Consider the following 12477-nt stretch of genomic DNA (forward strand, 5'->3'; position numbering starts at 1 on the left):
AGAAAGAGAACAATGAGGTATACATTTTCTTCCATGATGTGGAGTTTGATGACAGAATAGGCAGACAGGAGCCAAATGTGGGCTGATAATATTGCCCTGGCTGTATGGGCTGGGCTCTAAAGCTTGGATTGCTGTAAAAATGCTGGACCTGGCTGTTGTGTTGGCTTCTAATGCACGAGAAAATTTCAGTCGTTTGGAATGTAAAGTAGCTTTACTGATACAGATGAAACTGCTGACATTTACACTGTCAGTGATTCTATGATTCAATTCTACAGGTAGCAAAATCCTCACACAAATTGGTCACTACAGACAGTACTTCTGCAATAGTGTGAAAAAACTGAGTGTGTGGTACCTATTGAAAATACACATAAATGGTGGATAAGCAGATCATTCCTAAGAAGTGTTTTTAGGTAAGAACTACACCAAAGAGTAAATGTCCATATAACAAGGTCCTAATATTCTCTCAACTATTGATTTGGCCACAAACCTGAAGTTCACAGCAAGTGTGCATGCTGGCGTTTAGTCACATTTTCAGAGGCCGTATGAATACAAACTAGGGATGTAATGATTACCTGTAAAATGATAAACCGCGGTAAAATTCCCGATGGTTAGTATTACTGTTTCAAATTTGTGATTGATTACCGCGCTTTGAAAAACTCACAGTGATACTGCTCACTGCCTGGAAAAGCAGCAGCAGTTCCTCAGACACAGGCGCACATGCACACTTTGCAATGTTTGGCCTCTGAAAACATGGCAGAAGGCTACCGCACGGACAGTGCTCCGGAGATTTTTTTCCCCCTCTAAAAGGACAAAGTCTGAAGTCTGGACGTATTTTGGGTTTTATAAGGATGCTAAGGAGAAACTAATTGAATACAGACACGCTGCCTGCAGAAAATGCAGAAAAAAGTCTCCGCAAAGAGGGGTAACACTTCAAATTTGATGAGCCATCTCCGTGACCAACACCCACAACTATACAGCGAGTGTACCTGTGCCTGGTACACACTACACAACTTTTCTGCCCATTCTGAATGTCACATTACACGATTGTGGAGTCAAGTCAGTGCCGTGACTTGGCCGACAGACATGACACACTACATGATGGTACACACCAATTATCCCCGGTCGTCTTTCACGACGTGTCTGATGTCATCGGGTTATTCTTGTCCTATTTTTATTATTTTAAGCATCATTTCAGTCACTGTGTCTGTTTATGTGCCAGCCGAAATGTTGTTGTAGTTAGGGCTGTAGTCTCCTGGTCGACTAGTCGATTATTTGGTCACTATGCTCTCATCTGACCAAATTCTCATTACTTGAATAATCACCGTGTTACTTTCATAAGGAGAAAAGTGCTACATCAACAGCTTTCCAGGATTAATCCATTATTTCCTGCGGCGGGCAGACAGGCTAAGTTACCTGTGTAAATGGGGGTGTTTTCAAAACACCCCCGTTGTTGACAGAAAGTTGAACTCGCCCACCCTCATGCTCAGCATTGCGGTGACGCAGACCTCCTGTCTGTTTCTGTAAGCTGAAACCATTTCCCTCAGTGGAAACGAAGCTTGTATTTACTTGTATTTCACAGATAAGAAACAATACATTATGAAGACAGTAAAGCCTCCACTAAAATAGCATTTTAAGTCTTGTGTGTGATTTATCCTTCAGGGATTTATACTTCAAGATTTATCCTGGCTTCATATGAACAGAGGAAATCTCCGCTCGTCGCTAGGCTAATGTTTACCATGTAAAATGCCATAGGCTTGTGCTAATAACGTTAGCATGTTGTATTTGCTGGAAAATGTGTTTAGTATAAGACAGTTGTTTTGTCGGTGAACCTTGTGTGTTGTAATGGAGCCAAATTATATACTGTTACCTTTGGTACATGTTGCTGTTGTCCCTGGTTTCATATGAGAAGAGGAAAAGATCGCTAGATGCTGGGCTAATTTATACAATGTAAAATGCCATAGACTTGTGCTAATAACGTTAGCATGTTGTATTGGTGGGGGAAATGTGTCCAGATAAAGACAAGTGTTTGTCTGTCAGTTCTGCGATTTATAGTGAAGCCGATTTGCGTACTTGTGTTTGAAACTGTCTCTATTAAGCCATGTTTAATGTGTGCTTTGAATCAACTATATAAATAAAGTTCAATATGAACTAAACTTTACAGCATTTAACACAGTCCTCCACCGCTGACTAGTGTTTTGGAGGTGTAACTGCAGAGCGACATAGACACACCACCGCAGAAGTAAAAATAACGTGCAGTTTTTTTTCCCCCCCACGACTAATCGATTAGTTGAAGATTATGTGGGACTTTAGTCGACCACGATTTTCTGTGGTTGACTACAGCCCTAGTTATAGTTACCTAAAAAGCGCCAGCAGATGGCAGGAGCTACATTTGAAGTACCGTACGCAAACATACAAGTCACCGAATCCTCCACAACAAGTTCCTACAAATGTTTCACAATAAAAGCCTATTTAGAAAATGGAAATTTACTTTATGATTACTTACTTTATGTCTGTCTCCATTATGAAGAAATAACATTGATTGCTAGCTTGATGCTAATGGCAGTACTCAGCAGGTTGACAAAGTGCCTCTGCTGTTTCCTTTTTTATTGTGTGGTAATGTCCCTAGAGGAAATATTAAAAAGGCTGGGGTGTTGATGCCCTACAGTTGTCTATGGCAGCAGCTAACTCTGTCTTTCTATTGGTCAAAGTGACGGCTGTGATGGGAGTAATCGTGAACAACAAAAAGAAAATCAAACATGCTAGACTTTCTGTTAGACAGAAAGTACATTGTGCTCTTTATTTTATTTGTTTTTCGAAATAAAACTTGGTTAAATTATTTCAGTGTGTGTGAGTACTTTTTGAACATTTTGAGCACAATTCAACAATACCACGATAATAATGATAATCGTGATAATTTTGGTCACAATAACCGTGATGTGAAATTTTCATACCGTTACATCTCTAATACAAACAGTCCATGGAACGACTTCAAGGAGTGATAGGTCCAGTGTGTAAGATTTAGGAGGATTTAGTGGCATCCAGCTGTGAGGATTGTCCCAGCTGAAACTTGGTTAGAATTCCTTAAGAGTTAGTTGTTCGGGAGGTTTAACTGAGAGCTGAATTATCCCAGAGGTCTCTTCCTCTCTGAAACACACAGACCAGCTGAGTTAAACCGGTAAAAACATTGAACAAGGCAGTTTCAATTAAAAATAAAAAATAAAAAATCAGTGGTTTTCTGATGTTCTACTCGTGGAGGTTCTACTCGGTGGTAAACGAGAAAATGTGAATGTTCCTACTTAGAGCCAGTGTTTGGTTCGTACGTTCTGGGGTACTGTAGAAACATGGTGATGCAACATGGTGATCTCTGTATAGAAAGACCTGCTCCCTATGTAGATGTAAACGGCTCATTCTAAGGTAACAAAAACATGATTATTTTTATTTTCAGGTGATAATACACTAAAGAAAACAGACTTATTATATTATATTTAATTTCTATCAATAAATCCCATTGAATCCTACACACTGGAGCTTTGACAGAAGCAGCTTTGCTGTGGGTGTTGCACATTTACAGACATGTAACACTGACATCTGACATCCACATTGTTTTAATGATTTGTTCAGTCCACTGACACAAAACACTTCTGTCCTGAGGGAGGTGCCTAAGTGTCCTTATTTTTGGCTTGCATTAACTGCTGCTTCTTTATTAAATACCAACAAGAACATGCATTCAGCACACCTGTGTAAATATCCTGCATGGCAGATAAATGTTCAAGGAAGTGCGACTGCTCACAGAGGCCACACTGATGCCTCCGATATGTGTGCTTTAAAGTTTGCGTTAGTGCACATGATGGCTGTCCTGCCATGGCTATAAGTGCTCTTGGGGGCGGCAGTAGCTCAGTCCATAGGGACTTGGGTTGGGAACCGGAGGGTCACCTGTTCAAGTCCCCGTCCGGACCAAAAATGTGGAGCGTGGACTGGTAGCTGGAGAGGTGCCAGTTCACCTCCTGGGCACTGCCGAGGTGCCCCTGAGCAAGGCACCGAACCCCCCAACTGCTCGGAGCGCCTGTCATGGGCAGCCCACTCTGACATCTCTCCATTTAGTGCATGTATAGGTCCAGTTTGTGCATGTGTGTGTTCGGACCTGTGTGTAATTGACAACAGAGTGTAAAATTGAATTTCCCCTCGGGGATTAATAAAGTATATAAAATTAAAAATAAAAAAAAATTAAAAGTGAGTTAGGGTTACAGTGTCACTGTACCACTGCACATTTAACTGCAGGATCTTTATAGCAAACAGTTAAACAGGAATGCAGAATCTATCCATTCTGACTGTTCCCTCCTCACACTTCCACCAGCTGAAACCAACAGACTTAACACTCCTCCTCCACAATGGTGTGCAATTTTAGTGTGCACTTATGTAACAGATGTTATGTGCAGTGTACAACATTAACTTTTTGACCCCTCAGCCAAGGGGATGTGTAGATGAAAAAAGCCAGAATAACCGTCGTGAGCAGGAGCTGAAAGTGGCAAGTGATAATTCAGTTGATTTCGAACATGAATGTTTTTACTGGCCAAACTAGGCACATGGGTCTGAATTTAATTTCTTATTACTGAAAAATGCTGAAGAAGAACAACTTCCAAATGGTCTCAGAGGTATCGGGGAACCTGTTGATCAAGGATATTATGGGGTTTGCAACTTGATTTGATCTTTTAAAGGAATTTTTAAAATACGCCTATGTAGAAAACAATTGGTTGGATGATTTTAGCATCTAATTATCAAAAATATTGTAGCGAAACAACAAGAAAGTGATGACAAATGCAAGGTAAAAAACAACAACCTTCATGGCCATTCAAGTATGGATTACTGAGTTTACAAGGTGCACTTTAATGCAACATGGTTTGCGTCCACACGCTTTGCCATACAAAGCAATGATTTCAGAATTTGAACCATAAAATCCCTGTCACTGGGTGTGTAACTCATCACTGACAGAGGACAGAAGCAGCACGACCGTAGATACCACAAAAATGTTGTAGAAACTCTGAACACATTTAAAATATAATGTGACTATTTTTAGGAAAACATTCATCCACCAGTATGGTGGATGAATGTTTTCCTAAAAATCTATCTGCATTTGGCGCTTGGCGGGTGTTCATTTTGGACCCTAGTTATATAGTTACGTTTTTTTGGTTGTCTTCATATTCTATTACGTGCTCTGGGTTTAAAGCTATAGTTGGTAATGTTGGAGAGCTAGCAAGATTTGAAAGTGGCACCTCCTCTAAGCTCCACCACCCTCCTCCCCCTCCCGTCAGTGCCCCGCCCAAAGCCACGCCCCCACAAACTTGAACGCACATCCTGCAGTACACCGACAGAGAAGCTAATGTTAGCATTGGGCTAATACGAGCTACAAAAGTAGCTAAATTGGCTAACGTTACATATTCCATGAAAATAACAAATCCCCCCGAAGCAAAACAAATAATTACCTGTCTAACAGAAAGACGGCAACCTCTGCATCACTTTTCAGGCCCTTCAGCTCCCTCAGTTGTCTCCACCGTTCAAAAGCTGCAATGTTGGTTGACTCTGGTTTGTCCTCTCGCTTTATCCGAAGCCTTTTTCGTCGCAGCCTTTTCTGCCTCCGAATTTCTTTTCTTAGCGGGGCGAGCCGTTACAAGTAACACTGGAAGTGGTACTTTTGGCTGCATTTTCTCTGCCATTGTTCAGCAAACTTATTGTCCTGCTAACTCGGTATTTCTGCTGAGGAGTGTGCTGAATATTTCCAGCAACAGTGACACATGATGAGTGCACGCAGAGAGGAGGGAGGGACAGAGGGGGGCGTGGGCAGGACCAGAGCGATATATAAGGACGAGACATGAAGGCATCGGATTGGTTCTTTCCACTCGCACCGAGAGGCAGGGATTGGTCAGAGTTTTTACAGGCCTACAGCTGCCACAGAGGTCGGATTTTTTTCGTTCCTTTTTCTGAACACATTATGTATTGACTACTATCAGGATGGAAGGACCATTTCACCCAGTATAACAAAAAGCGTTTCTGAACAGGATTACCAACTACAGCTTTAATGTGTGCTAAATGTCTGCATCCCACTGGTGCACAACTATTTGCCCCACAGGGGACAAATTGAGTCACTGACTGATAAAGGAGCTTGTCCCCAGTGCTGCTTTTGCTTCCATGATCTCAACATTTACAACACAGTCACTTTTTAGAGTCGGGCCATGTTTATATACTAGTATGTTTAATTTGTATTCTGTAAGATGATATTCTGATGTTGGCAAGAGATGATTCAGCCTTGATGTGCCCCTCAGTGGATAAACTGCTTCATCTTTCAGGTACAAAGTACACAAGGATGTGAGGAACACAGCATGCATACAAACAGGTTTCAGTAGTCATTTCCACTGTGGATCGGGTTCCCACGTGGTGTAATTAGCCAGATTAGCCGAGTTCTCCTTCTAATGGTGCTATGATCTCTGTTTTATATCTTTTCTTAATCCCTCCTTGTTCTTTTTTGTCTGCTGAAAGTAATGTGCAAATCATTTAGGTGACATTACCAGGCTTCTCACTTTTAGCTGGCACTGACCACCGCTTTCAATGGTTGAAATAAAAACTGACAGTCGTCTGGCAGCAGATTACCTGTGGCTAATTCACCTCATTTCTGTGGTTACCTTAACAACAACAACCAAGCCAAGTGGAGAGAAATATCACTGGCATCACAGCCACTTCTCTAATCACTACTTACTAATCACTATTACTTACTTTGGGGACGTATATCAACACTGCAGCTTCACAGCCAATAAGGCTGTTTGACCATCCCATGCTCTTTCAGGTGGGGGATTTTTCAGATGAAAGAAGTGCAAGAAAGAGAAACTTGCTCTAGAGTCCACCTTGGACCACTGAGCACTAAGAATCAAGCTAAAGAGTTTAAGCAAGAGCAAATGTGCCCATGAGCTCCTATGTTTGAGTGTGTATGTGGGAGGGCACTGGAAAAAAGAATTTAAAGACACTGCTCTTCATATATGGTGGGGGAAAAAGGAAAGCATACAGCTGAGGAATCCAACCCATGACAGAGGGAGGCCAGTTTATCAGAATATTTCATCTAAAGAGATTCATGTCTTTGACAACGCCATGTCAGCTCAGGCAGGTGAGGCGGCTGACCAGGTGTGTGTGTGTATGTGTGTGTGTGTGTGTGTGTGTGTGTGTGTGTGTGTGTGTGTGTGTGTGTGTGTGTGTGTGTGTGAGTGTGTGTGAGAGAGGGTGCAAGAGTTGATTGATTAAAATGAGTCATACAAAATGGAGAACTGTGATTTGAGTGTGGATGAAATGTTCTGAGAAAATGTCTCCTGGAGATAAAATACAAAGTCCAGAAAGAAAAGACAAGAGAGAATGCCAAAGGTTCCTGGGAACTGTTAATTAAAAATACAAAAAATGACACTGATAGTAGAACAATGGTTTTAAGAGAGGGTTGTACACAAAGCTGAGCATGGAGAAAAAAAAAAAAAACATTTCTAGAGAGACACCAAATTAAAACCAATTTTTGTAAAAATGAAGAAATAAATAAATAAAATGCAAAAAAGGCATTTTTGCTTTAGGGGGAAAGTGTCTGAGGGAAAATAGATTCTCCAAACTTACTGCTTTTTTGTTTTCCTTTTTTTCTTTTATTGTTGCTTTATTCAGTAGAGAGTGGCAAGTAGCCTACAGAACAGAGATGAGCACAATCATGGTCACAGCACCAGCTCTACACACACACACACACACACACACACACACACACACAGACGCACACGCACACGCACTCACACTCGCACACAGGTAGCACAGCCCTTAACCACTCAAGATGTACGCATAGTCACATGTGGAAAAACACAGGAAAATCAAAACTGCTATTAGAAAAGTGTTCATCACCGCTCAGAGGACTTGAAGCGTGTCCATGCATGCACTAGCGTGGTTTGACTTCAGCAGACTGTATTAGTTTGTGTATGTGTGTGTGTGTGTGTGTGTGTGTGCCTACAGAGTTGCAAAGGGAAATCCAAGATGGAGAATGACAAATCAAAGATGTCAACACATGGGGAAAAAAAAACAAAAAACAAAAGTTGTGATCAAAAACCCAGACCCTGTTTTATGCGCGTGGGTGTAGAGCATTCTGAATCAGTAATAAATGTAACAAATTAATGATAAAGTCTATTCTGTGGTTGAGTGTGAGTAGATAGAGCTGAGAGGCTTCCTGCTCACTGTGATAATGTGGAGACCGGAGCAGTGGCAGTGGCAGCAGCAACAGCAGCAGCAGCAGCAGCAGCAGCAGCAGTGTGAGGCTGCTCCGACATTCAGGGAGAAAAGACAGACAAACTGGAGATGGTGTGTGTGCCCTGAGGTTAGACTATAATATCATTTGGGAGATATATTTAATGATATAGGCCGGTCAGTTGCTATAATCACACCTAATTCATAATTTTTTGGCATGGACAGTAGGGACATGTCCCCTACCATACCCTAATCATTTCAAGTCTACATTAAAACTCCACAGGGTTAACTGTTTCCTGCGAAAAGAAAGCCATGCTAATGGACAGAGAGAGAGAGTGAAATATGGGGGATAACTGTTCTGATCTGACAACCCTCTGGCTATAATACACTGTCCATGGGATGAATGTACAGTGGCAAAATGAGAGCAGACTGTGTTCATAGCTGATATGACTAACCAGTCACATTTCAGTGGCCGAGTGTTAGCTAATTTGTGTTCATAACATCAAGCAACTTTATTATTGTGGGTGAAAATGCCCTGAGAAAACAACAGATGGAGGTTATCACCAGAGGTAGGGGACTCAAGTCACATGACTTGACTTTGAGTCTTCTGACTTTCATCAGGGAATTGACTTGCTTGATTTTCACCACGGTGACTTGGGACTTGCTTGAGATATAAAGGTTATGACTTGAGACTTGTTTATGACTTGCACATGTGTGACATACTCCCACCTCTGGTCATCACATTCTTCTGTAAAAGATCCAAAGTTGAAGCAAACCTACACCCTTGGTATCGCTGCAAGCTGAACAATGCACAGCCACTATGTGTTTCATTTGCATAGCCAGTGCAGTTCACTGCCATAATAGTATTGCATGTATGTGCTGAATGTTCTGCTAAAAACTTGAGCTAATGTAAAAGTATGGACTGGGTGGTTGTAAATCTTTCTCCAAGGAGCGCCCTGCTGACCTCGGGGTTAAAGTACTGTAGTGACTTGAAAGCCCTCAGTTCACACCCTTCCAGAGACCTTTATTGCATGTTCACATCTGTCTTTCTCCCATAGTTTCCTGTCATCTTCCTACTGTTGGCTATGAAAATATAAAGGACCAGAATGCTCCCCAAAGAATGCTTCTGCATCATTTCGGATCTTGATAATGGTCAGGCGATATGGCAGACACAGATGACTTCTTTCCCCCCTCAGTGGATCCAACAGAACCACAGAGCAGAGTCTGGGCTGACACCATGGCAATGCAAAGGATTAGGTGTGATCACACTGTTTTCACCATCACGTCTGACAGAGGAATCATTGCAGTGTGGTCTGGGAGAATGTCACCCAACAGTCTATAAATCTGGCAAACAAGCCTGCCTTACCCCATCTGAACTTGTTTTTCTTCAACCAGAGCCTCATCTTCCTAGTTTTTGCCATTGCCAGTAAGGCTCCATCTCCACCTGCGGATCTGGATCTGTTATCCAGATAATAGCACTGCATCACAGAGGCCTCTTACTGTTGCTCATGAGCACACAAAGCTGAGGAACATCACTGTTGAGACAGTCAGGAATGGCAGGCGCCTGGAATGTCTCTGGTCAGCATTTACTACATGCTATATGTTGCAACAACAGCTACCTTTTTACTTTCTGTGTGTCTGTCTGTGCTTTATTTTTGGTGGGGAGATGTGAGCCATACATCAACACAACAGCACTATAATGTAAATACTATTGTCATGTTTCAAACTCTGTCACATGGATTTGGATTTGCGCTCCGACATCTGAGTTGATGTCAGTGATGTCAACTTCTTTGTCATTTTGACAGTAATGTAGCCTACAGTGAACTACATACTTGGCAATTATGTTCAGATGTACTGTGGATATTTATGACATCACTCCATCAGGCAGCTGTTTTTATTAATGGCACTAAGTATGTATTAGTTCAGATACATTTACTACAATATACAAATATTTAATTCAGCCAAATGAAGGACGTGTAACTCAGTATCTGTGTATGGACTTATTCAAATGGAATCTGGTACTGTAGATATGGAGAGGAAAAATAACCCATTTAAAGTGAGACCTCCTGGTAGTGCCTGCTGTCTACACTGTGATATCTCTGAATAGAGCTGAAATAATTAGCTGATTAATTGATCAGCAGAAAATTAGGAAACAGCGATGGGCATTTTATCAATACTCTCTGACATTTTATAAACCAAATAATCAATCACTACTCCAAAAGTTACTTGTCAGCTTATTGTAAAATGTAATTCATTGCTAGCTGCAGCCCTATCTGTGTAGTATGCCTGATGTCAATACTATGCATGTAATTTTTAGTCCAACTGGAAAGCAGCACTTCTAATGAACAATGAGGACAGTTCACAATTCACTGTCATGATGGCAAAAGCTAGGAATACAAGGCCCTGTTTCAGAATCACTTCCAGGTTTAGTGCCATGGTGCTTCATGGGTTTTTTAACATATCGAAAATCTTGAGGAGAAACACTGAGCATGTGGAACTTTTAAAAATGAACATAATCAAACAGAAAGGTATTGATGTATTGGTCCAGCAGAATGTGTATGGTTGAAAGGCATGTGAGTGGAGAGGCAGAAGCTTGAAATGTGTTAGTGACACTGCAGACACACAGCTAAAGGCAGAGAGGCTGGGTGAGCAGCTGAGGGCCGTGGTGGAATGGTGGGAAGGGGTCTACCTGGTAAAGACAGTGGCAGACACTGCGGAGCTGTGGAGGAAACTCGCTGGATGAACCGATGATAGCCTGGAAGAACCGCTCAGTGATTTGAAGTAGGTTCCTCTGATTCTCCTCCAGGTTCTCCCCTTGTTCCAGCCTAATGAGACAAACAGGGAGCTCCTATCAGCAAGGCTTTCAATTGTTAGGCTTCAAGTTCCAAAGACAATCCAGTCTACTTTGTTTACAATTTATTGACAAATTGCCTTATTAAAGTGTCAGTTATGAATCAAACATAAATTTATTGTGAGCACATATGAGGAACCAGACTTTTCTGTAGCTCTCAATGCACTTACACAGACTAGACACACAGCTAAAAATGACACTGAAAAAGGTGAACAGAAACACTTGATTGTAGTAGACACTGACGACTATCTACAGGTATCTTTAGATATACATTTCTATCTATCTATCTATAAAACTAGACATTAATTATAATGTACTGCCAATGTATATGAGCATAGCAAATATCTGCACATTCAGTATCCTGCTACTTACCTGGTGGGGTCCACCTCAAAGCTGATGTGTTCAGGGGTGGTGATGACCCCTCTTAATAAAGGCTCCAGTAGTTTCTGCAGGTATGCTGCCCCATAAACCTGACAGAAGACAACATCAAATTCTGTCAATACTACACACACAACAAGTCATATTAGACAGGTGTTTTAGGTCAGACAGACATTTCTAATTATTTCATGGCAGGGGTTGTGCTGTGTTTCCTACCTTGAAACAGAAGGTCATTATTTTGCTAGCAAGGCTGTTTCCTCTGAAGAGAGTCTGCATGGAGTCAGCCAGTTCCACCTCTTTAGAGAACATGTTCCACAGCAGCTGGTATAGGAGGTGGCGGGAGTCAAACAGTGTCACCAGGACTCGGGCTAGCTCATCCTGGAAATACAAACAACACATATACATCACTGCTGGAAAAAAAAGGAAATATGGAGATATGGAGATAAAAATGGAGATATATTAATGCAACATTTTAGACTACTGAATTCCACATGCATGCACTGTATGTTTTACCATACCTGTGCTGACCAGTCACCATAAACCTTTCAGGACTAAAATATTTCTAATGACTGGTACACACTACACAATATCAGCCCAATTCTAGCCCGACGCAGCGACGTACGGTGTCGGCATTGAGTGTTGTACTGTACATAATAATCCATCGTTTAATCTCATGTAGTATGTCATAGTTAACGACAACTGACGCCATGTCTGGGACACCTCACGACGTTCCAACAGAAAGTCTAGCATGTTTGACTTTCTTTTTCTCTTTCACGACTGCCCCCGTCACAGTTGACACTTTGACCAATAGGAACACAGAGCGATCTGCTGCCTTAGACAACTGTATGACAACAACAGCCCAGCCTTTTTGATATTTCCTCTATAAGGACGTTACCACAACAGAGTAAAAGAGTAAACAGGGAAAAATGCTGGCCTGAAACAGCAGAGGCACTTTATCAACCTGGTGAGTACTGCCATTAGCATCAAGCTAGCAAAGAGTG

General features: G+C 41.7%; 1 protein-coding gene across 8 annotated transcripts in view; it reads right to left on the reverse strand.

The window, feature by feature from the left end:
- Window positions 1-12477, reverse strand: part of nf1a (neurofibromin 1a) — a 267335-nt gene that overhangs the window by 113025 nt on the left and 141833 nt on the right. For 6 of the 8 annotated variants that reach the window (XM_050055234.1, XM_050055217.1, XM_050055225.1 and 3 more), the window contains 4 exons: window positions 11693-11854; window positions 11471-11568; window positions 10937-11072; window positions 7639-7701 (listed from right to left, as the gene is read on the reverse strand). In XM_050055234.1, coding sequence (XP_049911191.1) covers window positions 7639-7701; window positions 10937-11072; window positions 11471-11568; window positions 11693-11854 — 459 coding nt within the window. The remainder of the gene's footprint in view (window positions 1-7638; window positions 7702-10936; window positions 11073-11470; window positions 11569-11692; window positions 11855-12477) is intronic. The other 2 variants (XM_050055267.1, XM_050055242.1) reach the window with 1 other exon arrangement.

The sequence above is a fragment of the Epinephelus moara genome, chromosome 2, assembly GCF_006386435.1.
Source record: "Epinephelus moara isolate mb chromosome 2, YSFRI_EMoa_1.0, whole genome shotgun sequence".
NCBI lineage: Eukaryota > Metazoa > Chordata > Actinopteri > Perciformes > Serranidae > Epinephelus > Epinephelus moara.